General features: G+C 47.1%; 2 protein-coding genes across 9 annotated transcripts in view; one reads left to right on the forward strand and one right to left on the reverse strand.

Moving 5' to 3' along the window:
• CASZ1 (castor zinc finger 1) overlaps positions 1-27,473 on the forward strand; it is a 131,115-nt gene that overhangs the window by 75,355 nt on the left and 28,287 nt on the right. For all 5 annotated transcript variants that reach the window (XM_073316925.1, XM_073316928.1, XM_073316930.1 and 2 more), the window contains 7 exons: positions 8,160-8,250; positions 13,862-14,026; positions 16,708-16,880; positions 17,714-18,582; positions 21,659-21,800; positions 23,170-23,233; positions 26,023-26,183. In XM_073316925.1, the coding sequence (XP_073173026.1) occupies positions 8,160-8,250; positions 13,862-14,026; positions 16,708-16,880; positions 17,714-18,582; positions 21,659-21,800; positions 23,170-23,233; positions 26,023-26,183 (1,665 nt within the window). The remainder of the gene's footprint in view (positions 1-8,159; positions 8,251-13,861; positions 14,027-16,707; positions 16,881-17,713; positions 18,583-21,658; positions 21,801-23,169; positions 23,234-26,022; positions 26,184-27,473) is intronic.
• PEX14 (peroxisomal biogenesis factor 14) overlaps positions 20,763-27,473 on the reverse strand; it is a 161,698-nt gene continuing 154,987 nt past the window's right edge. For 3 of the 4 annotated variants that reach the window (XM_073316932.1, XM_073316931.1, XM_073316934.1), the window contains 2 exons: positions 24,191-24,308; positions 20,763-21,780 (listed from right to left, as the gene is read on the reverse strand). The gene's annotated coding sequence lies outside the window, so the exon portion shown is untranslated. The remainder of the gene's footprint in view (positions 21,781-24,190; positions 24,309-27,473) is intronic. The other variant, XM_073316933.1, reaches the window with a different exon arrangement.

Raw genomic sequence — 27,473 nt, forward strand, 5'->3', positions numbered from 1 at the left:
CAGAGCTGGAGGGAATGTTTGCACAGCACCTGCCTATGCTATCCTTGGCCCTAAACAGTGCCATCAGCCCCTGACCCAAGCCTGATGACTCGTCCCCCTCTGCTGCCAAGGAGCTAGATCTGAAAGCACAGGGCCTTGAGTGGCATAAGAATTGACATCCTTCAGGGAAAGCAGGCAAACCAACCTCACCTCAAGAAATTAAAGCAAAAAGTTTGCTCCTGTCAGTGCCAGGGTATCGAGCCTGCAGGGAGGCTCCCTGGGGTGAGCCATGGGTGTGGTTAAGCAGGAATGGGGAGCTCTCCCTTCAGCTGAGGAAGAGGGAGAGCTGTGGGGGAGGACTGCTCCCCCAGCCCTGGGAGAAGAAGGTGAGGTGTGCTCCCCCGATCTCCATTACCTTAACCCCTGGTGTAGGAGGTGAGAGGGGCAGTAGGGAAGGCGAGATGGGAAGACAGAAAAAGACAAGTCCATTACCAAGTCACAGTCCCCCAGCAGCAATGCCTCTGGCTGCTCACTTGCTCTAGGGAGAACTGGGTACCTGGTCAGAGTTTTAGGCCCAGGTTTGCCTAGATAGAGGCAGAGGGGGGCTGATGAGAGCTGAAATTGGCTCCTTCCCTGGGTACCAAACCTCCATCCTCTGTCGCTGCCAGCAGCTGTGGAGCATTGAGGGGACAGTAAGAAGCTGGAGACAGAGCTCCTCTTGGCTATGCTCCGTGGAGAACAGTGTGGTTGCACTGGTTTAGCAGAGAGAATTCATCCCTGGCTTCTCTCACAAGCAAAGGACCCCTTTAAACACCTCCCCTCCTCATCCCCTTTTTCCCCAGGCTCAGACAGTTCACCAGGGAGGCCTAGAAGACAGCTTTGGGACACCACTTCCTGCACAAAAAGCTTCGCAAGCTGCCCGTTGGCAGCCCGGCCACTTCCCTTTAATTTACACGTGGTTTTAAAAACTGTTTAAAACTTTAAAATAAGTGAGGGGGGAGGACAGTGTGTCTTTGCTGCACAATTAGCTTAATGAGTTTGCCAAAGCCATTGCCAAAAGCTGCCCAGGGATAATCCATTGTCTCACACAACAAAAGAAAACCACATACTTAGCTAGTTTGGGCTGGGTTGGTCTTTTTCCATCCTGTATATTTATAATATTTTTTCTGTGGTCTTTTCTTTCCTTTTTCTTTTCTTTTCTTTTATTTATTAGTGCCTGAGCAGATGGTACTTCTGGCAGCTCTTACTTAAATATTTATTTCTGTGGGTATCCCCCTGCCTTTTAATTGAGGTGGGGTTTTTTCCTCCTCCTGTCACATCATCGTTACAGGGTAATGAGTCTGTAAACACTCACTAAGCACACTGATGACTTTATTTATTATTTTTATTATTATTTATTTATCTTGGTGTTTCTTGCTAGCTCCTGCCAGATCTGGGACTGGCTCCCGCTGGCAAAACAAGGGAGTGAAACAAAAATGGGGGGGGGGGGGAGAACATGTGTGTGCATATGTATCTGTGTGCGCAAAGTGCATCTGTTTGCAGATAGGTGTGCGTGGAATTGTGACTGTGAGTGCATACCTGTGCATATGTGTGTTTGCATGTCAGTGTGCATGGAATTGTATGCGTGTGCATGTGGATATGAGTGTGTTTTAAATGTATGTGTGCTCTTGTAAATTAGCAGGGGTTGAGTGCGTATAACTTAGCAAGTGTGTACGTGTGTGTGTGTGCATGAGTGTGCGTGTAAGTTAGTGTGTGGTGTGTAAGCTTTCCTGTTTTGAAAAACTAAACAGATGCTGTGCGTTAAAAATTAATTGCTTTGAACTGTTGCAAGTGTCAGAAAAAGCAGAGGATGAATATAACCCTTTAGGAGCCTAACCTTTTAATATTGAAACATAGCGACAGTTCTGTCCACTGTCTGTCCACTTAGCCCTCATTCCACAAAATAGAGACCCCAAAACACACTGTACCTCAGAGTGCCATGCCTCGACCTTCCCAAAAAGAGCCCAGTTATCCAATGAGTTTCCCACCCCACACTCTCCCCGTCCCTTCCCCCTATTTCAGACACCTCCATACACACACAAACACACTTCTGTAGCGTAATTAACTCCAGGGTGGAAGGAGGCCTGGAGTCTGAAGTGCCATCCCCAGTATTACTACAGCACTTGTCTGGCTCCTTCTCGTAAAGCTGAGCCCACGAGTTCCTCCTGTCGCTGCCTCTAGTTACTCGTGCCAGATGTGGGATTCCTTTAGGGCCTTGCCCTTTCCTTAGCCTTACTCAGCATCCCTGGTTGTTGCTCAAATAACCTCGTGGGCAGCTCTGTTCACTTGTGAAGTGCGTGAATCTCAGTGAGGTCCCGTCTTCATCTCCTCTCTGCCCCACAGTGCAGATTGGCTTCTCCCGGCCTGCATCTCGCTCATTATCCTTTGGTCTCCCTTTCCCGTCTCACCAACAGGGCTGGGAGGAAATCTTCCCCGTGAGCAGGGTATCCTATAACTGTGGTGTTTCCTACACCTTCCTCTGAAGCTACGGGCACTAGCCACTGTCAGAGACAGGACTGTGGACTGGATGGACCTATGGGCCTGATCTGTTGCAGCAGTTCATGTGTAATGACAAGGTGGACAGGTCTGCAGTCACCTTTCCAGTCCTAGTCTGGCAAGTCCCATTTAGATAGGGTTGGCCTCGTTTCTTCTCCTTCCTGTTCCATGCCTTTGTTTATGCAGCCCAGCATCATTGTTTGCCTTTTGGTTTGTTTCTCCACTGCTGCTAAGGTTTGTTCCAATTTCTCAATCACCTGTTCTGGCGTGATCCTGATTTTCTGCAGTATTTCTTCTCCATCCCCTGGGAAAGGCATGTCTGTTTCTAGCATCTGTCCCCATCTCCCTTTGTGAATGCTGAGGCAAGGAAGTCATTTAATTTTTTAGCAGTGTCTATCTCCTCTGTCAATTAAGTCCCCTTTCCATCTTCTGAAGGCCCTGCTGTCTCCACAATTGACCTCCTCTTCCTTATGTACTTCAGAAATGCCTTATTTATTACTCCTCTTTGCCCCGGCTCCCTTTCATCCTCCAACTCAGCTTTGCTGCATGGTCTGGCAATCTGAAACTTTTGGTTCTTTTATCCCTCCTCCTATCCTGTCCCCTTATCATTCCCTCCTGCACCCCCTCCTCCATCCTACCTATCCCTTTGTTTTATCCTTCATTCCTATCTGCCCTTTCTTGCTTCTCTCTCATGCCTTTTCTCATGTGCAGTCCTAGTCTTTTTAGTGCTGGGTGACATGTGGAACCCTTGAGCAGATGGTAATTTATCTTTGAATGTTTCCTCTCTGAGTCCCCTTCCCTCTGCTGCTTTATCCATTTCAAGCTCTCCAGCTCTTCCATGTTCCTCCACAATATGCTCAGTAAAATTCATTGTCTTGATTATCCCGTTTCCAGCTCTTCCCTTATTGCCGATTGCAGATCTTTCTTTCTTATGTGCTCAATTGTAGTCTGTGGAGCAGCTGCTGGTGGTCTGCAGAGAGCTGGCTGTGTCACTTGGTGCTGGCTGTTCCTACTTATTTCCCACTACTAACTTGCACTAAAAGACAGTCCAAAATACATGTGTACCCTCCTAATGCTACTTTTCTGTGGAAGCAATTGCTGTAGCTGCCACAGGGATGCTATGCGATTGCTAATGATAGGTAGTGATCCGTTCTGTTGTGACTGAGAGGAGACATGTCCACAGGACAATCTTTCAGCTGTCTGTGTAATTTACCTGTAGAATTACAAGTATCTTCTGTACAGGTTTGTCTACAAGTATCTTATCTGATTTATCTCAGGTATTTTTTTCTACCTGTCTACCTGTTGTATCTATATCTACCCATCAGTCTGTCCAGCTGTCTAAGGTATAGAATCATAGAATATCAGGGTTGGAAGGGACCTCAGAAGGTCATCTAGTCCAACTCCCTCCTGCTCAAAGCAGGACCAATCTCCAATTTTTGCCCCAGATCCCAAATGGACCCCTCAAGGATTGAACTCACAACCCTGGGTTTAGCAGGCCAGTGCTCAAACCACTGAGCTATCCCTCCCCCCATCTATGGTAGACATTCTCTGTACTGGTATCTATCTAATCCACTGACTCTTAACTTTTTCCATCATGTGACACTCCTCCTCCCCGTTCAATCTAGCCATACATAAAGAGAGGGTGCTTGTGACCCCCTGGATCTGATTGAGACCCACTATGGGGGTCCTGACCTCCAGATTGAGAGCCTGTGATTGATCAATATATCTATCTATCCATCAATCATATGACATTTCTTAAGCTCTCATCACTGTAATATCTAGGTTCCAGATACATAATTAGGAATATTAGGAATCATATTAATTTTTCCTCAAAGAAATATGTTCTCTTACCCTACCTAGATGCAGGCATTTTATTTAATGGGACATCCATGTTTTAGTCTCTCTCCTCCTTTCTTGTTTCCCTTCTCTGTCCATGATGGCCAGCTGTTCTTCAGCCATCATTATTGAGAGAGGCTTACTCAAAACTAGCCTTCATGGCATAACTACCCTCCATCTTATCACTTCATCACCACACGCTGAGACACTCCTGGCTTCCACACCAGCCCCAAGCAAAGGGTAATCTCCTACTTGCTAGTCATTCACAGTCTGATTTTGGGCTGTTGCCTCATCCCGTTGCCCAGCCACATCCAACGCTTCATAGTTCATTTGTGGGAACAACTGGAGCCAGAACAAATGTCGCCCACCTGGAGTCCATTCAGCATCTCTGGTCTCACTCTCCCTGACACCTCCCTTTTCCCTCCTCTAAAAACCCTTGGATTTACCCCCCAATTGATTTTCTGTCTCTGCCATGTCTCAGCTAAGCCCTGGTGCCAGAGACTCCCAGGAGAGGAGAGCACTCCCTGTCCTTTGCTTGCTTCCCAGTCTTGTTGCACTTGCAGCCTGGGGCATCTTAGCAATGTTCCCCATCCTGAGCGACTGTATTGCCCTGTGAAGTGAGGTGGGGAGAAGAAACCTCCCTAGAGGTTTCCTCCTCTCTCTTCTCTTTCCTTTAGACTTCTGCATTCCTTGTTTCATTCTGTAGATTACCTTCTCCCTGCTGACCTTGCCACATACTCAGGCTGCATCTTCCTTCTATTATTCTGGCTTCTGGAGGGGCTTCTTCCCCTCCTCAGACACCTGCCCCTTTCCTTCTGCAAGCTAGGTTTACCCACTGACAGCTCTGGCATGTGTACCCAATCCTCTGTGTCTGAAAGCCACAGCCGCCTGTGCTGTGCACCACCCCTGGTGCCCTTGGGATTCCAACAGGACACCAGTTTAAAGTGGCAGCACAGCAGTTGTGAGAGCAGAGAGGTCCACAACTCTATGCATCCCTCAGCCATTTACTCCCTTCCCTTTTGGTGTAGCCAATCCATCCTACAGCAAGTGCCCACTGGACCCAGCACCCCGTTAATACTCTGACTCCTCATCTGTTGTGACACCCAAACGGCATCTTAAGCTCATGACTATGCACCCAATTTTTTTCATATCGAGTCACTGCACCCACACCAGCAGCTCTCCCCTGTCTCCATTTTCTTCTTCCCTCCCCATGGGTGGGTTTTTCACCCTTGCTTTCCCCAGGCTCTTTGAGAGTTCCCATCTTTACCATCCCCCATGTACAAGCTCATCCTCAGCTTTTCCCTCTGACAGTGTCACTATGCAGTTCTCTCTCCCCTCCTGGGAGCCAGCTGATGCACTTGCCACCCAAAATGGACTCTGGCATCAGATTTCTCTTCCCTCACATATCACATCATGTGGCAAGTTTCCTGCCTGGGGCCATTGCCCAGGGCACCCTGGGAGAGTCCACTGAACTGCAATAAAGATAAGTGCAAAGTGTCCTGTGCTTAGGAAGGAAAAATCAAATGCACATCTACAGAATGGGGAATGACTGGCGAGGTGGTAGTACTGCTGGAAAAGATCTGGGGGTTCTAGCAGATCACAAATTGATGAGTCAACAGTGTGATGCAGTTGCGAAAAAGGCTAATATTCTGAGGTGCATTAACAGGAGTATCGTGTGTAAGACACGGGAGGTAATTGTTCCACTGTACTTGGCATCACTGAGTCCAGTTCTGGGTGCCACACTTTGGGAAAGATGTGGATAAATTGGAGAGAGTCTGGGAGAGAGCCACAAAAACGATAAAAGGATAAAAGAAAACCTGATGTATGCAGAAAGGTTAAAGAAAACAAGGCATATCTAGTCTTGAGAAAAGAAGGCTGAAGGGGACCTGATAATAATCTTCAATAGGACTGTTATAAAGAGGTGATCAATTGTTCTCTGTGTCCAGTGAAGAGTAGGACAAGAAGTAATGGGGTTAATCTGCAGCCAGGGAGATTTAGGTTAGATGTTAGGAAAAACTTTCTAACTCTAAGGGTAGGTAAGCTCTGGAATAGGCTTCCAAGGGAGGTTCCAAGGAATCCCCATCACTGGAGGTTTTTAAGAACAGGTTGGACAAACACCTGTCAGGGATGGTCTAGATTTGCTTGGTCCTGTCTCAGTGCAGGCGGCTGGACTCGATGACTTCTCAAGGTACCTTCCAGTCCAACATTTCTAGGATTCTATGACTCCAGTAGGCCAGACTGGGATTGTGCCTTTAAAGCTTTGGCTAGGACCATCTCTCCTCTTATGCCCAAACAGAAACTCCAGAGTGACCAATTACCAAGGAGAGGAACAGCCTTGTTTGAGTCACAGAAGGTGGGAATGGAGGGTGTGTGGCTCAGGGCTGGTAGTCAGCTGAGCAGCCTCTCTCTGCAAAGTCACAGGTTCAAATCCTGCCCAGGTATTGACTGGGAGCTGTTGCTCTGCGACGACTGTTCTGTGACTCCTGTGATAGGAATTGGTGGGCCTTATTCCATGGCAAGTGTCACAAAACCTACACCTACCACCCCCCGCTTTGTGTTGGCAGTCTCAGCAGAGGCCAAGGACTGACTGGGCCATGGATACTTCTATCTTACCCCTGGGGAGGGCCTCCTCCAGGACAACAGACTGGAGCACAGTGCTTGGGGGAAGCTTGCAGTGCTGCTGCCCTGTTCTGTAGAGAGAGGACTTCAGTCCCCCAGACAGTTGGGCAGGGTCATTAAACACACTCAGAGCACCGGTTTCGTTTCTCCTTGGGCTCTCTGTGGGCACAGAGGAGGCAGGATTTGCCCCCTAGAGATGAGCCTGCAGAAGGAAAATCGCATGTTTCTCTCTTCCCCCTTCCAAAAGTGTAAGTAACCCCCATTTATTATCTTGTTTTGTGCCGCCATGAGACACTCTAATTTCAAGTATGCCGCTCTTCAACTCTCAGTGAGGCAGAAGAAAAAATCACCTTTTTTTTATGGTGTAGCGGAAAAGCAGCTGCTGGCACCCTGCTTAATTGAAATGCAAATATGGCACATTACAGCTTATTCCCCATCTCTCTCCTGCTGCAACAAGTGGCCTTTGCAATCCTTTAGTCTTTCTGCTCCAAAGGAGCCGAGAACCGCACACCCATCTGCAACCTTTCTGCAGCCCTCAGGCCTTCTCCTCTGTTTTCTTTTGCACCTTATTCTGGTGTGCTGGCTTTTGCCTGAGAATACTGTGGTAGTGCTTTCTTCATGGCTCCAACTGCGGCTCCCTCGATCTGATGTCCTAGATTCTGGTCCTCGACTCAGGACGGGCAGGAATGGGACAGTGGGGGAAGGATGTTTAGCTATGGGTGGAGGGGAAATATTGATCAGGTTCCAATGGACTTTGTGTCTGAGATCTGTGATTTCTTGGAAAATGATGTGTCAAGACTTTGCATCCCTGCATTTTGGGAGTAGCAGCAAGACGCTCACCAGACTCAGGAGTGATCCAATGGGGCGGGATGAGAATAAGGTCAATTTCAAAGAGCTGAGCAATGATATTGGCTTGGGATGTAATGATATAAAACCTGGTTAGAAATGGGGCTTCTGACTGGAAGGGGACCCTCTTTCCTTCAGCTCAGTAGCACTGAAGAATTGCATTTCCCCTGGGGGCCGAAAGAATAGGAATCTTTGTCTCCTCGGTACACTCTGGTGACGGATAAGTGTAGACCACGCTGCAGGAGGACAGGGGGAAGGCCATACTTGTTTCACTTGCACCTTGATTTGCAGTTACCATCCTCAAAGAGCATCAGTTTCATTCTTTTTCTTGCCTGTGTTGCCAGGTTCTCTGGGAGTCAGCACTGCGGACACATACACTGTGCATACCAGTACCGGGAACATTACCACTGCCTCGATCCGGAGTGCAACTATCAGGTAAACGGGGTGAACATGAACTGCCAGATCCCATTGCCTGTCCTTACTGTCAAGGGATACAGCCTACAGAACTCCATCATGAAACAGATCATCTGCTTTCTCCATGTCCTGGGAAGAGGGGGAGATACAATTTGGAACTATTGGAGTCAAATTCTGTTCCCAGTTACAATAGCCTAACCCTGCTGAACTCAGTGGTGTTATTCCAGGTACGCACCATTATAACTGAGAGCAGAATCTAGCTTAATTTAAATCAGTGGGTTTACTCCAGATTTACACCAGTGTAACCAAGAGCAGGATCTGGCTCAGCTAAAGTCAGAGGAGTTCAGATTTACACCAGCGTTGCCAAGAAGATAAATTTAGCTATGTTATAAATTTTGCCTGAAAATAGGGAATGCTGTCTGTCAGTCTGTCTCTGTCTCTGAGGTTGTCCATGCAACATGAGAGCAGTAGCAGCAACAAAACACCCAATAAGACCAGCAGCAGCCTTGGATCTATGGTTGGGGAGAGGGTGGGGGAAGGGGCATGTGCAGTAATTGCTGGGAGAATTGCCAGGATAGCAACATCAAGCCAGCTCTGAGTCACGTGCTGTGTTTGTTTACCCTCTTTCCAGGTCTGTGAGCATGGCTCTGCCCTCTCTGTGGTCAGACTGTGTGTAGGGATGGAGGGAAATCCCAGAGTTTGCCTCTACTCTGCATCCAGCCCAAGGAGGCACTTTGGTCTTGGGGGAATGAGTCTGACCACAGCAAGGGAAACCAGTTTGACTCCACTCTGTTCGACTTCAGGTTTCAGTTGATCAGACTGGGGTTTTTCCTTGGGATGTTGCTAGTGACCCAGAGAGGGATGATCAGATGGATGCATCCGATGAAGTGAGCTGTAGCTCACAAAAGCTTATGCTCAAATAAATTTGTTAGTCTCTAAGGTGCCACAAGTCCTCCTTTTCTTTTTGCGAATACAGACTAACACGGCTGCTACTCTGAAACCAATCAGATGGAGAGCTCTCAATCACAGCACAGAGGTCTCTGTGCACAGAGAGCAGGGGGGACACAAAGGATGGAAAGACAGAAAAACCTATTATTATGATTGGCCTCATGATTATTTCCCAAGGAGTCCAGGAGCTGCTTGGCTGGTCTCACGGGGGAATAAGGATTTAGGCTGCTTTTTAAAATGCAAATTATTTTATGGCTGAGATATAGTTTATAATAAGTAACGCTCTGTAATAAATGGGCACAAATGAACGGTGATTGGCAATGGGAATCCTGTACGTACACCATGGGAAATAGTACTTCTAGCCTCTGCGGGCTTCCTACTGAAATCCATATCCATATATCCCCTTGCCAATACCAATGGAATGATCAGGATTGATATTATAGGAGTACAGAGTGGAAGCAATAATCATTTGTCTCTTGTAAAGGGAGGCTGGAAAAGTTGCTAAATATTAGAATACTAGGTTTTTCAATCACTCCTCACAATAAATGGCTATTGATTTTTTTTTAAACAGATTTCCTTTCACACCTTCACCATTGAATATCAATATATGTGGGAAATAAAAATGAAAAGCTTCATTTTAAAGGCACTTTGTTTGCACTGATAATGGGGCACCAGTTCCTTAGTTTAAGCAGGCAGAGGATGAAGGGGATGGTCTGGTGGTTCTGGCATGGAACACGGAGAGTTAGGGTCAATTCTCAGCTCTGCCACTGACTTTCTGTGTGATCATGGGCAAGTCACTTCTCTCTGTATCTCCAGTTTCCCCATAAAGCTGTTTTTTCTAACAAAGCCAGCCTGTGTCCCGGGGGGTTGTGAAGCTAAAATTCAATGATGTTTGTAGAGCACTTGGAGAGCTCTAGATGGAAAAGGCACTGTAGGCGAACAAAGTACCTTTTCCCCTCTTCCTTTTGACATGGATTTAGTAGCCAATGTCTTGCAAACCCCTAACACGAATGATTTGAAAGCTGGGATTAGTCATTTATAGCAGGTATAGTTCACTGGTTTCCTTTCCAGCTGTAGCAGCTCTTCAGAGAGCAGCAGCTAAAATCATGTCAGAAGAATCATGTCCAAGGCTTCACAAAGCACATCTTGGACACAGAATCATAGAATATCAGGGTTGGAAGGGACCTCAGGAGGTCATCTAGTCCAACCCCCTGCTCAAAGCAGGACTAATCCCAAACTAAATCATCCCAGCCGGGGCTTTGTCAAGCCTGACCTTAAAAATATCTAAGGAAGGAGATTCCACCACCTCCCTAGGTAACGCATTTCAGTGTTTCACCATCCTCCTAGTGAAAAAGTTTTTCCTAATATCCAACCTAAACCTCCCCCACTGCTGACCATTACGCCTCGTTCTGTCATCAGCTACCACTGAGAACAGTCTAGATCCATCCTCTTTGGAACCCCCTTTCAGGTAGTTGAAAGCAGCTATCAAATCCCCCCTCATTCTTCTCTTCCGCAGACTAAACAATCCCAGTTCCCTCAGCCTCTCCTCATAAGTTATGTGTTCCAATCCCCTAATCATTTTTGTTGCCCTCCGCTGGACGTTTTCCAATTTTTCTACATCCTTCTTGTAGTGTGGGGGCCAAAAGTGGACACAGTATCCAGATGAGGCCTCACCAATGTCAAATAGAGGGGAACGATCACGTCGCTCGATCTGCTGGCAATGCCCCTACGTATACATCCCAAAATGCCATTGGCCTTCTTGGCAACAAGGGCACACTGTTGACTCATATCCAGCTTCTTGTCCACTGTAACCCCTAGGTCCTTTTCTGCAGAACTGCTGCCGAGCCATTCGGTCCCTAGTCTGTAGCGGTGCATGGGGTTCTTCCGTCCTAAGTGCAGGACCCTGCACTTGTCCTTGTTGAACCTCATCAGATTTCTTTTGGCCCAATCCTCTAATTTGTCTAGGGCCCTCTGTATCCTATCCCTACCGTCCAGCGTATCTACCTCTCCTCCCAGTTTAGTGTCATCTGCAAACTTGCTGAGGGTGCAATCCACACCATCCTCCAGATCATTAATGAAGATATTGAACAAAACCGGTCCGAGGACCGACCCTTGGGGCACTCCACTTGATACCGGCTGCCAACTAGACATGGAGCCATTGATCACTACCCGTTGAGCCCGACAATCTAGCCAACTTTCTATCCACCTTCTAGTCCATTCATCCAGCCCATACTTCTTTAACTTGCTGGCAAGAATACTGTGGGAGACCGTGTCAAAAGCTTTGCTAAAATCAAGGAACAACACGTCCACCGCTTTCCCCTCATCTACAGAGCCAGTTATCTCGTCACAGAAGGCAATTAGATTAGTCAGGCATGACTTGCCCTTGGTGAATCCATGCTGACTGTTCCTGATCACTTTCCTCTCCTCTAAGTGCTTCAGAATTGATTCCTTGAGGACCTGCTCCATGATTTTTCCAGGGACTGAGGTGAGGCTGACTGGCCTGTAGTTCCCAGGATCCTCCTTCTTCTCTTTTTTAAAGATGGGCACTACATTAGTCTTTTTCCAGTCGTCCGGGACTTCCCCGGATCGCCATGAGTTTTCAAAGATAATGGCCAATGGCTCTGCAATCCATTAGCACTCTCGGATGCAGCGTATCCGGCCCCATGGACTTGTGCTCGTCCAGCTTTTCTAAATAGTCCCAAACCACTTCTTTCTCCATAGAGGGCTGGTCACCTCCTCCCCATGCTGCGCTGCCCAGTGCAGTAGTCTGGGAGCTGACCTTGTTCGTGAAGACAGAGGCAAAAAAAGCATTGAGTACATTGGCTTTTTCCACATCCTCTGTCACTAGGTTGCCTCCATCATTCAGTAAGGGGCCCACACTTTCCTTGACTTTCTTCTTGTTGCTAACATACCTGAAGAAACCCTTCCTGTTACTCTTAACATCTCTTGCTAGCTGCAACTTCAGGTGTGATTTGGCCTTCTTGATTTCACTCCTGCATCCCCGAGCAATATTTTTATACTTTTCCCTGGTCATTTGTCCAATCTTCCACTTCTTGTAAGCTTCTTTTTTGTGTTCAAGATCAGCAAAGATTTCACTGTTAAGCCCAAGCTGGTCGCCTGCCATATTTACTATTCTTTCTACACATCAGGATGGTTTGTCCCTGTAACCTCAATAAGGATTCTTTAAAATACAGCCAGCTCTCCTGGACTCCTTTCCCCCTCATGTTATTCTCCCAAGGGATCCTGCCCATCAGTTCCCTGAGGGAGTCAAAGTCTGCTTTTCTGAAATCCAGGGTCCGTATTCTGCTGCTCTCCTTTCTTCCCTGTGTCAGGATCCTGAATTCAACCATCTCATGGTCACTGCTTCCCAGGTTCCTATGCACTTTAGCTTCCCCTACTAATTCTTCCCGGTTTGTGAGCAGCAGGTCAAGAAGAGCTCTGCCCCTAGTTGGTTCCTCCAGCACTTGCACCAGGAAATTGTCCCCTACCCTTTCCATAAACTTCTTGGATTGTCTGTGCACCGCTGTACTGCTCTCCCAGCAGATATCAGGGTGATTGAAGTCTCCCATGAGAACCAGGGCCTTCGATCTAGTAACTTCCGTGAGTTGCTGGAAGAAAGCTTCAGCCGCTTCATCCCCTGGTCCGGTGGTCTATAGCAGATTCCCACCACGACATCACCCTTGTTCTCACACTTCTAAACTTAATCCAGAGACACTCAGGTTTTTCTGCAATTTCATACTTGAGCTCTGAGCAGTCATACTGCTCCCTTACATACAGTGCAACTCCCCCATCTTTTCTGCCCTGCCTGTCCTTCCTGAACAGTTTATATCCATCCATAACAGTACTCTAGTCATGTGAGTTATCCCACCAAGTCTCTGTTATTCCAATCACATCATAATTCCTTGACTGTGCCAGGACTTCCAGTTCTCCCTGCTTGTTCCCCAGGCTTCTTGCATTTGTGTATAGGCACTTGAGATAACTCGCTGATCGTCCCTCTTTCTCAGTATGAGGCAGGAGCCCTGCCCTCTTGCGTGCTCCTGCTTCCTCCCGGTATCCCACTTCCCCACTTACCTGAGGGCTTTGGTCTCCTTCCCCTGGTGAACCTAGTTTAAAGCCCTCCTCACTAGGTTAGCAAGCCTGCTTGTGAAGATGCTCTTCCCTCTCTCCGTTAGGTGGAGTCTGTCTCTGCCTAGCACTCCTCCTTCTTGGATCACCATCCCATGGTTAAAGAATCCAAAGCCTCCTCTCCGACACCACCTGCGTAGCCATTCGTTGACTTCCACGATTCGACGGTCTCTACCCAGGCCTTTTCCTTCCACGGGGAGGATGGACAAGAAGACCACTTGTGCCTCAAACTCCTTTATCCTTCTTCCCAGAGCCACGTAGTCTGCAGTGATCCGCTCAAGTTCGTTCTTGGCAGTATCATTGGTGTCCACCTGGAGACTATTGCATCTTTCACTCCTGGCTTATAGTTACTGAAACAGTTTGTGTTTGCATATATTGTCCCTTTAACAAAAAACAGACTTCTCATTTAATCTAACCTGACCCTCATGGGGTGTCAAATGCATTGTATGGCTGAACTGTAAATCCGCAGTGTACGGGGTTTATAAAGGAAGTTACCCAGGAATACTCACTTCAGCCACCCCTTTCATGTGTGTGTCTCACTTTCTCTCTGTCTCCCCAGAGATTCACTAGTAAACAGGATGTGATTCGGCATTACAACATGCACAAGAAACGTGATAACTCCCTCCAGCACGGCTTCATGCGCTTCAGCCCCTTGGATGACTGCAGTGTGTACTACCATGGCTGTCACCTGAATGGGAAAAGCACACACTACCATTGCATGCAGGTAACACAGCTGGACTGGGGAGAAGGCAGCAACGTGGCTGGGGAAAAGATGACAGGGCTGTAGGGAGAATGAAGAATCCAGAGCCAGCTGGCCTGACCTATTCCCTTTCTGTTGCAAACCTAAAGGATCCTGAAATTCTAGTAGCCCAACACTTTCCTTTTTGGGGGGACAGGAGCCTCTCCTACAGCAAACTGTTTTATGGGAGAACTTCTAAATAGCTTAAATATAGCCTCTCGTGGTCCTTTCTGGTTCAATCACCTTTATGAAGAATCTATATCCCGTTTGCATGGACTTTCTCCTGCCAAGCACAATCCTGATCTGTAAGAAGGGCAACGCTCTAGTTTTGTGGCGGGGTTCAGGATTTCTCCTCTGTTCTGTACCTGACTTATCCACACAGATGATCCCTTTCTGTGGGACTGGTAGCGGGACAAGCGGTGAAGTCTCTCTAGAGTGCCTGTGCCCAAACAGACCATCTGACCAGCCACAGCTTCCCTTGATATAAGGCCTCTCTCGGCACAGCATCTGTCCTTTAGCACTGGATTTAGTTCCTTTGTAGCCAGCTGCTAAGACAATCAAATATTAATGGTACTCACTTTGAAGTAAACCTCAGCTCTGCCTTCCTCACCAGCATTGCTAGAGGAGAAGTTCTGAGAGATATTGGGCATTACGTTGGGAATGTGGTTAAATTTCAAGAGCAAATGGTGTTTTGACCATGGTGTAACAGGAATTGGAATTACCACATAAACAAAACTTTCAGCTCTTTATCCCTTTCTAGCCCAGAGGCAGTTAGAACCCTGTTTACTTTATCCATCTCTTAGAGTGGGATCAGCTCTGAAGCAGGGTAGGAATGGGGATACACTGAATCAGCACCTAAAACATTGCTACACCAATGTGCAATGGAATTTTTAATCACACAGAAAATAATCAAACACCCTCACAAGTTTTTACTACTCTAAAATCTCAGGTCCCACTTCCTGGATTATTTTACAATCATAAGACTCCAATTCAGCAAAGCAGTTAAGCATGTGCTTAAGGCCCAGTAAAGCCAGAGAGTCTTCAATGCATGCCCAAATGCTTTATTGAATAGGGATGGACATATTTAAGTCAAGTCAGCTTTTGAAGTCAATGGGACTTAAGCACAAGCTTAATGTTAGGCAGGCACTTAAGTGCTGTCCTGAATAGGGTAGGACTTAAGCATGTGCTTAGTGTTTTGCTGAAATTGGGCTTCCATTTGGGTCTCTGCTGTGGGCATTTTAATGCTATTTCTCCTGTATTTTCCTTGCTCAGTTTCCTGCTGAATTGACTAAGATGGAAATTATTTAATTTTTAAAGGGCAATCAAGATTTCTCAGTCTGCAGCCACTCCGAGGTTCAATAAAGACCCCTATCTAGGCCTCTATATAAGGGTAATTTAGCCCTGTGACCACTCCCTTCCAGAAAGTCAATGACCATGTAAGCAGTGTCTTACAGGAAAGGTGTCAGAACATAAACTTGCAATTAAAATGAATATTGTTTAAATGGCAGGATTTGTGCCATCCGCCTCATGGTTTTTTTTTTTCTTTATGTCCATAATTGGTGTGGATAAAATTCAGTTAGTTGTTTATATAAACTGACATTTTTTAGGCTTTAACACCAAGAGCCACATTGCAAATTATTCCTAAGGAGGTTTTTGTTTAATTCTTTTTTTTAATGCTGCACAGGGTCTGTTTTTTTTCAAGGTGTCAGCGTGGAGAGAGAGAGAGGCTCTTTTATATTGGAAATAGCTGGAGATCCTTTTTTTTTTTCCCCCCTGGGTATTTGTTATTGCCTGTTTGAATCAACCTGGGCTGAACCGAGAGGTGGTGTTTTCGTTCTCTTCACTTCTGAGATGGTGCAGGCGTTGGCACACACTGTGCAAAAGAAGAAAGGGAAAAAATAAAACCCGCTGTCAGCAGCTCAGCAGGGGTGATGGCGTTTTCAGATTCCACTGGTTTTTTACTCAATATGGCAAAGTTGCCCGCTTTGCCTGGGGGCAGGCAGGTTTTCAGCATTCCGTTCTCATCACACCATTCCCACTCGCTGCACAAAGTTAAAATCATTGAGCAAACGATGTTGGGGGGTGATGGGGAAAAGCCACCGGTTCCTGGTGACCAGCTGACTCAGATTTCCACTCTGGTCTGTGACTAGCTAGAGTAGAACAGGCCCTAGAGTTGTGTTCAGCTTGCTCTACACCACCCCATCTCCTGGAGAGAGAAAATGAACAGATGAGTAACCACCAGTCTCTCCAGTGCTCCACTAGTAGGTGAAGGGCTAGAGTAGAAGCCCTAAGTCTCTCCAAATCTTCCCAAGATGACAAAGGGTCATGACAGTATTTGTCAGTCTGTCCAGCTCTTTTGAGGAACAGGACCCTCCCTGCTCTGTCCCTGAGCAGTAGCCTTAATCTCTCCACATCTCCCCCAATTCTCTGCCTCCTTCTCCTGTTCTAATTGTTTCATCCCCATAGACTCGGGCTTTTCTTAGACTCTTTGCAGCATCAGTCCTTAGGTTGTCAACCAAAGCGATGACTCAATACTGAGGGGAAATGCACAAATACAATTAAAATGTCTCTGTGTTGCTTGTGTGTTTATTACTGCTGGTATTAATAATAAATCAGTAAGCTGCTGCTGGGATGGTCTGATGTCTCTTTCCCTTGGTCCTGGGCAGGTGGGCTGTAATAAGGTCTATACCAGCACCTCTGATGTGATGACCCATGAAAACTTCCACAAGAAGAACACACAGCTGATCAACGATGGGTTCCAGCGGTTCCGAGCCACAGAAGACTGTGGCACCGTGGACTGCCAGTTCTATGGGCAGAAAACCACTCACTTCCACTGCAGGTGAGATGGTGGGGGAGGGCAAAAATCCTACGTTATTGATGCACATCTGCTGGCCTCTTTCTGAAAAGTCATAAAGCTCAGGATTATACACAGTGGGGCAACCTACCAGGAAGGCCTTTCTGGATATGAACCTCCCAGGCATCTTCCTGAAAGGACATAAACTCCAGAGTGGGTATAATCTGGAGAGAGCTCTCGTGGTAGGAGACACACTGATCTCGCCCTGATGAATCAAGGCAAGTATGCCCATTGGGAAATCTATGATAGAAATCTCTCAAGAAAGAGACCACACTAGCTTTGCTTGAAAGGTCATCATTGAGGGGTACTGTTATAGTATTAATGGCACTTGCACTTCAGAGTTCTCTCTAGAGACCAGCCATCCAGCTCTCCTAGCTTAAGGTCAAACTCTGCTTTCAGTTACGTGAGTGCCCTTCCAATGACTCCATTGGACACTCAAATCATTTGGGAGAAAATCAAGGCACAGCTAGGGCCTATGTTTATGTCTAGGAATGACCCTCAGTCTGCCTTGGGCTCGTGTTCTGTTTGGGATGGCTGGTGGGTGAGGCTGGATCCCTGCCTCTGTTTTGTTGGCTAGTCTTCAGATTGGGGGCATTATCCCAGCTCTCGTACTTGGTTGCAGCGTTGCTTCCCTTGGCTGGAAAGACCCTTCTTGGCATCCCAAGCCAAGTCTAAGAGGGGCCAAGAGGCCTCTTGCTACCAGGGCTCAGTACTTTATACTGATTCCAAACCTCATCCCAGCGAGGAAGCAAGTGATGTGGCAGCCCCTTGGTGCTCCCAACTCATACAGCCTTCCACCCTCTTCTGTGCCCTTGTAGGCGACCCGGGTGTACGTTCACTTTCAAGAACAAGTGCGACATCGAGAAGCACAAGAGCTACCACATCAAGGACGACGCCTATGCCAAGGATGGCTTCAAGAAGTTCTACAAGTATGAGGAGTGCAAGTACGAGGGCTGCGTCTACAGCAAGGCCACTAACCACTTCCACTGTATTCGGGCGGGCTGTGGCTTCACCTTTACCTCTACCAGCCAGATGACCTCCCACAAGCGCAAGCATGAGCGCCGGCACATCCGCAGCTCGGGGGTGTTGGGCCTCCCCACCTCTCTCCTGGGAGCCAAGGATAATGAGCAGGAGGAGTCCAGCAACGATGACCTCATTGACTTCTCCGCCATGAGCTCTAAGAACTCCAGCCTGAGTGCCTCCCCTACCAGTCAGCAGTCTTCCGTCTCCCTGATCATCCCGGCTGCGCCTTCTTCCGCTGCTGAGCTCGCCTCCTCTCAGGCCTGTAAGCCCACCAACAACATGCCACCGGCCACCAAGATCTCCGGCTTGCTCTCCCAGGCCCTCCCCAGCAATATACCTTTGGCCCTGGCGCTCGCCAACTCAGCACTTCCTGGAACGGCCAGCTCCTACTTCCCCATCATCCCCAGCCGGGTCTCCACACCACATCCCGCCAGCTCAGCCAATCTAATGACTGCTGGTTCCTCCAGCACAAATCCAGCATCCTCTACTGCTGCCAATTCCCCCTCACAAGCTGTCTCAGGGTCCAGTGAGCGAACAGCCACCTCTTCTCCAGGTCCAGCAGCATCCATTATGGAGAGGATCTCTGCCAGCAAAGGATTGATCTCACCTATGATGGCCAGGCTGGCAGCGGCAGCCCTCAAGCCATCCATGGCACTCGAAGCAGGTGAGTCCCCCAGCCTCCCTCCCATTACACTGGAACTAGGTAAAAGGTAGGAGAGTTGGAGATATCTGATTTGGAGATACTAGGTCTATTCAATGGGCCACCCGCTGGCAATAGGCAGGCTGTACAGGAGCATTGCTGGGAGAAGCAATTCGCCATGTCCAGTTAAAGCATCGGTGCCAACGCACAGTGTTGGCTTGGGGGGTTTCTGTGGAACCTGGATGTCTTCACATAGCTGAGAGAGCGGAAACTGCTGCCCACACAGAGCCCTGGAGGAGGAGTGTTCTCCTGTGTGGTGCCTCCCTCCCCATCTAACTGTAGGCTGGAAAGTAAGGGGCATTTTATTCAAAATGGAAATGGATAGAGAAATCACCGGAGTCCCAGGGTTACAGAGCATCCCCGGGTCATGCTTCCCATGGTCCATCTTGAGGAGCCAAGCATTGGGTCCTGACGGCAGCCTTGTCCTCCCCTCCTTCCCACAGGAGAGCGGGGTGAGTCAGACCCAGCCGATTCTCACAGCCCAACATGGAGCTCCCTCCCTACTCCCCCCTTTGTTTCTTGTACATTGGGTGGACTCATCGGTGCAGTTTCTACCGCTTATTGCCCTCTTGCCCCTCAGACTCACTCCCCTCTCTTCCCCTGCCCCCAGCTGCTGGTGCTGGATCTCTGAGGTGGGTGGACATCGAGCCCTGTCTCTGCCATTTGATTGGTGTCCCGAGTACCAGCCATGTCCCCAGAGACCTTGCTGACATGCACCCGATCAGAATCTTTTTCAGTTAATCAGGAGCATCTGGTGAGGTTGAACTTCTGCTCCTCAGGAAAACAGGGCAGGGATGAGGAGTATTAGGAGAGAAACTGGACCTGGCCTGGGGAAAAGGACAGCAGCAAGGACCTTTCATTGCTTCGTCTGTTGCTGTAGCAGGAGTAGTCAGTTATTTTTTGGCAAGGTCCAAATTTCTTGGTCAAGGTACAGTCAAGGTCCAAACGTCAGAGACAATAATAAAAAATAATGATAGTAAGTACATAACAAGATTTCGGGGTCCATTCAAAAGTGCCTGGAGGTCCAGATTTGGCCCGTGGTCTGGCTATTGACGACCCCTGCTGTACATGATTCATTAAGCATCAAGGGGGCTGTGACTGGGGGCGTTCTGCATAAGAAAGAAGGCTGCACTCCAGGGAAGGCAGGGATGGCCTGGAAAGGGGGGAAGGACTGTGAAGCCAGTGAAAGGCAGAGGGGAAATGGAGTCAGAGAGGGTTCTGTATCTTGCAGCTTTTCAGGCAAGCGTGAGAGCTGCAGGTTTTCACTGATAAGCTGAGCTGCACCGAATGACTCTCTCCCCCTCACCTTGCACCTCTACTGCAGTAATTACAGGACAAACAACAGTGATAGCACTGGATCTGTGCCAGGAGGTGTGCTCCGATGAGCTGTCCAGCCCACCCAGTGCTGTCTTCTCACTGTGGCTCGTTCTAACTCCCTCATCTCCCTTTTTCTTTTTCTCTCCTTGGCTTGGGGGAGGGGATGAGCTTCTCCTATTGAAGCATCTGGTTGATCCTCTTAGGAACCACTGTGTTGGTTCTCAGATGCGACATTTTACCTTCCTGGGTCTGACAGGCAGGTTGCTTTCCTTCCCTCCCATCCTACCCACACATAGCCCCTTGACAGTCTGCAAGGAGCAGCCTGAATCCACGGCAGAATGGATCACCCCACTGGGACTAATGAAACCTTTCTTTGCTGCCCTCTAGAACCTAAGTAGACAGTTAATTTGTAGCCATCCCTTTCAGCCAGAATATCTCAGGCCCCTTCCGATGAACAGGGCCGGACTGCTCTTGGTGACACCGCTGTAAATCCAGAGTAACCCAACTGAAAACAATCAAGTGCCTTTGGATTTACACTGATGTGATCAAGAGTAGGAGCTGGCCTGCAGGCCCCAGCGACATCAGACTCTGCCCCCACAATTCCTCTCTCCCCGCAGGGCATTGAAAACCTTTCCATTGTCTGGTGCCTGAGGCAAGCTGGTTGGGTCTGGGTGTGTCACCTCTGCCTCCTCCCCCACTTCTCAAACAAGAGTCCTCTCTGAATGAAGAAGAGATGAGAGTGACATGATCTGGTTAAAAGGAGGGAAAAACTTTGAAATATTTTTCCCCTTATTATTAAAATAATTCTTTCCTAAAACACAGAAAGGTCATTGAGAGAACTATTTTCCTTTATTTTTTAATAAAATGCCACTTGCTGTCTGTGAAACAGCTCACCGTCAGCTGTAGTGCCTGAGGGTAAATTAATATTTTAGTCACTTGGGGATTGTGGAAAAAAGCTCAGCGGCCATGTTCCTGTCAGCAACTTTTGCCCCCGTTTCTTTAGCCTCCTCTTCATTTTTTTCTTTCTTACTTCTTTCCCACCATTTTTTTCTTTTTTCCATCCTCCTTTTTTTTCATTCCCTTCATCTAAAAATTATATATTTTGTATTTTTCTCATTTAAAATATATATATATTTCCCCTTCTCGTCTGGACAACTTGATGGGAGAGAGGTCACGCAGTTTGAACCAATCTGATTGGCTGTCAGCTTCAATAGACCTGACACAGCAGATGTTCCTTCTGGGCATGCTCAGTGGAGGGCCGGAGCGGTCGCTAAGGCAACGGCGAGATTGGGGAATGGAAAGGGGGCTTGACTAGCAGTCGAAAGCTGCCACATTGCCTCAGCATTAACAGAGTCTTTAATAAACGCTTAAGAGGCAGCACCGCAAATTAGTTATGACAGTTTGTGCAGAGAATCAGGTCTCCCCCACGCTCCTTCCACTCTTCTCCTTTAAAGGGCCCGTAGCCTGGACAACTTTGACATAATTTTGCAATAATTATCACTTGAAGAATTTCCATGCTGGGGTGGACGTCAGAACCCATCAAGTCAGCCCAGCGATAAACGCTGACCAGCAACCCGCGTGCTTCCCTTCCCCCCACTTGGTTTTTTTCTTCTCTCCCATTATTTGGTGGTGGTGGTTTAATTCATTTATTTGCCTCCATCGCCTCTTTCTGACACTAATTTGTGTATTTTTCATGTTTCTCTTTGGTCTCTGTCTCCTATAGGGAATGGGCAACTAATGACGCCCGGCCGGTTCAATCCAGTTCCAGTGAAGCAGGAGCCCGTGGAGAGTGTGGTGTCCTCATCCCCGGCGACCCAGGATTCCTTGCAGGAGCACAGCCTGGACCTGAGCGTGAAAGATCATGGGTGAGAAGGAGAGGCTGGGAGACTTGGCTCCATCCATTGAGGCACTCAAAGGCTATTCTCACATCCAGTAACACAAGGGAGAACGGTTTGATTTAACTTGTTTTACCTATGGCTGCTAACTTGTGCTGAGTAAGAAAAATCTGTAAATTGCAAAGTGAAGAGCTTTAGTGTGCTCTAGATGGCTCGTTCAGCCTCCCATGGCATTATAAGGTGTCTGTCCTCGAAGGCATTTTTTGCTCTCATAAACTCCCATTGACTTCACTGGGTCCTGTTTATGGACTGAGAGCCCCTATAACTTGGAACACACTCTCCTCTAAGTTAGAACACCAACAGGCCTCTGGCCAACCTTCTTCCCCCAGCAACCACCATTAACACCATATATTTGATTGAAGACTAATGATGGGTCTCCATTAAGGGCCTGATCCAATGCCAGCTGACACCCATGAGAGTATTTCAATTGACTTCAGTGGGCATTGGATCATGGCCGAAGCAAGGAAACTGTTGGAGAAATGTCAGCTGCATGAAACAGCTGCTTGTCTTGCTCATCCTTGCAGATGTTTAGCACATCCGTACAGCCCTGCAGTTTTTGATAGCCATGTTGGTCCATTCTGGGACTCAAGAAGCACCTATCCAACAGTGCCTAGTACTGTTGCTGAGAGCAAGAGCTTTTGGATCATTTTCCAAGAAGGACTGCATTGTCGAATGAATGATCTTTGGGGGACTGGCTGAACCAGGGCAGCCTGAGACACCTGTGGTTTCCTCTCCATACTGAGGTTCATCCAGGCCTGAGCTAAAGACTTTGTCCCAGTTGTTGTAATCAGCAAAGTCCTGCTAACGCTTGTAAAATACCTGGGTTGCCCTTGTGTGTCGGTCTCAGACATTGCACCCTAGTATCCGACTTTCTTTGCAATGCCTCTTCATTTACTATAGAGAGGGCCTTTCTCAATTCATAACTGTCACCCTGTGGTTTTGTTATAGGAGCTCTGAGTGTTCTATGGCATGTGTGTTTTAACAGTCCTGCCTGGCCTGGGGCAGGACAAAGAGTAAAGCAGGGTGAGTGAAAAATGAGCTAGGTGGCAGGTGATGAGGAGGCAACTGGGCTGGACACTTGAGGTGTGAACTGGAATACTGAATGGCCAAGAGATCCATCTTAGCTCTGGAAGCTTGAGACCTTCTTCCCCTGTATCCTAGCTACCACATAGAGCTTGACCTGCCCGAGGGAGAATGGGCATCATCTCTTCCTCCAGATGCAGCAGGTGGGAAGTAGGGGAGGAGGGGGGGAAGGGGACACAATTTGAAGGGAATTAATCTCAGGGCTCACGGTCCCTGTGCACGTCTTAACTAAACCCTATTGGTTTGTGTGTTCCAGTAATGAATCAAATGGCCACACAGTCTCAGCAAATTCATCTCTTTTATCCTCGCTTATGAATAAGGTAAGAGCCATCCATCAAACGCCTTTCATTCCCCCCACCAAGAGAAATTAAAGCCGTGATGGCGAGGGGGGGGGGAAGATGCGTTTGTTTTTTAATGTTTTGCCTCTAATAAGATGAGTTTGTACCATTTAAATTTTGAGACCATTTGTCATTGGGTGTAATTTCAGAGCCCCTGCTTATGAATTAATTTAATGAACTGGCTGAAGAAATATATCGCAGCCCTGACACCCTTTTTTTTTTTTTTTTTATCCCTTCTAGACAGAGGAGGGCTCGAAAGAATTTTTTAAAAATTTGATTTCCAGAACCTGGCAACTTCTCTCTCTCTCTCTTTTTACAGTTATCTATTTTATTTACTGTAAAACATTTGTTTCATGGTCGGCGAGTTTGTTTTTGTAAAAGAGAGCAGAAGAAAAAGACGAAATTACAAGTTTTGAGTAAAAATCATCCATTTCCGCCTTTCTGGCATGAGTAATAGTGTCCAACTGAGCCCGTTCTACCACACTCTGGAATATTTACTTTAAATAATGCACAGTTTCTTTTTCTTTCTTCCTTAAATTATACATCATCTCAAATATATTTTTCCCTTCCACATGATAAATTTTACTATAGCGAGATTAATTTTGCTTCTGTATACAACTGCGTTAGTGATCAGGGCAGCCTCTGAGCCACACTTTAATATCCTACTGTGTGATAGGCTTTAGAGGCATAACTACTGCCATCCCCTTGGCTCTGGGCATTATATCCAGCAAGGCTATATAACCCTCAAGAAAGGGCAAAGTGACTTTGTCTAGTGCTCTCCCTCCTCCTCCCTCTTTTCTTCCATTGGCCTTTTACTCTCCATTTTTTCGTTTTCACTGTATGTTGCTTTTCTCCTCCATTTGGTTTTCAGTGGTTCCTTTGTCACTTAGTTACACATGCACGCACACACACATGCACTCTCTCTCTCTCTCTTTATACCTTCCTCCCCATAGTCTGTGGTCCTGGATCTGCAGCTCTTACTTCTGAGAGTAGTCCCATTGCCTGGCATCTTGAGTCATCCTTAAGGCCCCAGCTGAGGAAAGCTTAACTTTAAGTCCTATGGAAGACAATGGGATTTAAGCACATGTTTAAAATTAAGCACTTGCTTACATGCTTTCCCAAATCAGGCATCTTACTCCTGTGCAAAGTAAGTGCAGCGTGGGCGTAAAACACTAGTGAATCAGATCGGTATCATTTAACGTATACACAGGGTTAAATGGGGTCATAAAGTTCAAGGCAAAGGAGAATCTGACCTATTGACTTCAGTGGGACTACTCACAAGAGTAAGGGTTACAGCACTGTGTCTGTCTCTCTCTCCCCCTCTTTGCTCTATAATGTCTCTCTCCTTATTGAGGAATTCTTTCTTTCTTTGTGTGAATTTCTCTTTTAAAAATGCCCTTCCAGGAAATTGAACTGAGAGCTCCAAAGTTTCCAAAGAAATAAGACAAACTGAATTTCCGACTCCCAGCCTCTAAGGATATGTCTACACTGCAACTGGGAGCGAGACTCATGCTAGTGGGGCTTGAGCTAGTGTGCTAAAAATAGCAGTGTGGCCCGTTGTGGCTCCAGTGCAGACTCAGGCTGGCCACCTGGGCTCAGACCCAGTTGCAGCTTGAAATCCTGAGCCACTGCCAAAGCTGCCACATCCACAGTCGTGCAAGTCTGTCTACCTAGGTTGGGATGCTCACTCTCAGCAGCAGTGTAGACATAGGGTGAGAGTTGTAGTCTCCAATTAAGAGATGTATTGTAGCGGCAGTAGCTTCAGAATAGCCAGGGGTCCCATAATGTATGGCAGTTGTTATACAGTTTATTCAGGGTGGCTGTCAGGGTGGCTGTTAGTTAATTAATGTTTATAAAGGGTTTTGAGATCTGCAGATGGGGGAAGTGATTTCTAAATGCAAAGCTTGGGCCTGATACTGCACTTTATTTGTGCCTGGAGTTCCACTGACTTTACTGGAGCTATTCATATGAGTAGGTGAGCAGGACTGAATTGTGGTATTATATTATACATTATTAGGAGACAAAGTTTGTTGGCTAAGCATTATTAAGTAACTTCATTTTTTCAGTTTATATGTCTTTTATTGTACAGTCTATGCCTAATCCCACCAGCACTCTGTACTGGAATCAGTGAGAGTCTCTCTCGCTCTCAATACACACTCATACATCCCTGTCTGTACATAAAACACAGAGGCTGAAATCATGACTCCACTGAGGTCATTAGGAATTTTCCCCTAGATTTCAATGGAACTGGGATTTTATATATCCTTTAAATAAATATATCTTACAATCATTTTATAGGACAGAGTGCCGTCCTGTGGTTAGAGCAGGATGGTTGCGAACCAGAATTTGTGTTTCTGTTACTGACTCTGCCACTATGGGAATCAAGTCACTGAGGCTCCAATCCTGTACTGGAAACATGGAGTCAAGAGTTTTCCTTTAGGCGCAGGGGTCCATCCACCTGGTTTTCAGTGTAGGGCCCATTTCTGCCTCTATTTTCCCATCTGTAAAATGGGGATAACGCTTCCACACCTGATGTAGGGGCTGAGAGGATTTGATTAATGGTATGTACTTTGAGAGCCTCAAACAGAGGGTGCTGGAGAAGGGCGATGATGAGTTATTGATTTATCTTGGAGCAATGTGCAGCCTGTGCAAACCTTTTGCCTGATCTTTCCTTCTAATCCTGAAAATGTGGCTTTTCATGGTGTGCTTTTGAGCGGAGCCAGATTGGCCAGTGACCCGTGTCTGATGCTGTGTCTGTGTTCTTGCCACAGATGAACCAGTCCAATGCCAGCCTTGGCAGCCTGCCAAGCTTGAAGACAGAAGGAGATGGCAACCAGGCAGGGGCTGGTGAGCCAATGAAATACCTGGGCAAAGCAGTGAAGGCGCTTGTTCAGGAGAAAATCTCTGAGCCCTGGAAGATGTACTTGCGCAGGTAAGGGAAACATGGAACTGTGCAGAGGGGAGAGGGAAATTATTTCCTGCTCAAAGAGGCCAACTCCTATAGCAAGTTTTAAGACCACTTACAGTCCCACCTGGATTCAATGCAGTTAATGATATTTGAATTTGAGGTCCTGATCCAAGGAGATGCTGAGTACCCCCTGCAATGCACTGAGCCCTCTCAATTCCTTTTGACTGCAGTGGGGAGAATTAGGTACTTAATATCTTGCAGGAGGTGCTCAGCACCTTGTAGGATTGGGCCACAAGTGGCCCTTGGGTGGTATCTAACAGCACAGGCTCTCATGTGGCTTGAATGCTATGGCATGCACGTTCATTCTGAAACCCTCCTCCATATACTAGGCAGTAAATCCAAAGGATATCCTGTAGCTGTGCGCTTCAGCGGTGAACCAGTGTTAGACCATGCACAGTTAATACATGAAGATCACAGTAGCCTTGAGAGTTCTTGCTGTGGAATTAGCGCCTCTTGTCTGATTCTGTGAGTGGACTAGTGATACAAAGCAGGGAGTCTAGGGGGCACTGTGCAGACAATTGGTTCTTGCTCTGAGGGACTGTTTTTCTTGTAGACAAGGAGGCTTTCAGGGAAAATGGAACAGGCATAGAACTCATCCACACAGACACACATGCACATATGTACCCAGAATCACACATGATTTGAGCACACATGAATATGCCCAAACAGACATGTATGGGTTTGTGCTCTGATAAAAACACACTTGACTACAAGTGCCTGTGAACATATTATAAAATTGCAAACACTGAAGATGGGAAAGATCTCTGAAGTCCAGCTGCTTCTACCAGTGCAAGATCAATCCCTGCAGTCTGTTTGCTAGTGTTTTATCCTGTCTAGTTTTAACTATGCCAAGCAATGTAGTTGCCTCCACGCCTCTTAGAGGATTATTTTACTACCTAATACATTTCACTGTCAGGATATATTTTTCTCTTGATATGCTGCCTGAATTTTTCCTTTCTTTATTTTGTTGCAGTTCTCCTAATTATACCCCTTGAACCACAATAGTTAATTCCTCTTCTGGCCTGGAATTTACCCCCTTCAAATATTCACAGACTAGTCACATATCATCATTTATCCAAGCTATAGTGATTTAGTTATTTGAATCTCACTTTGTAAATCAGTCCCTCCAGGCCCCTGCTCATTTCTTTTGTTTGGTGCGGTTTGGTGGGAGGTTTTTTCCTTCTCGCTGAACTCTCAGTTGTCCAGAAATGGATCCCCTACTCCAGTGCCATGACACCACAGTGACTGTATGCA

Source organism: Lepidochelys kempii, chromosome 18, assembly GCF_965140265.1.
Source record: "Lepidochelys kempii isolate rLepKem1 chromosome 18, rLepKem1.hap2, whole genome shotgun sequence".
NCBI classification, from domain to species: Eukaryota; Metazoa; Chordata; order Testudines; family Cheloniidae; genus Lepidochelys; species Lepidochelys kempii.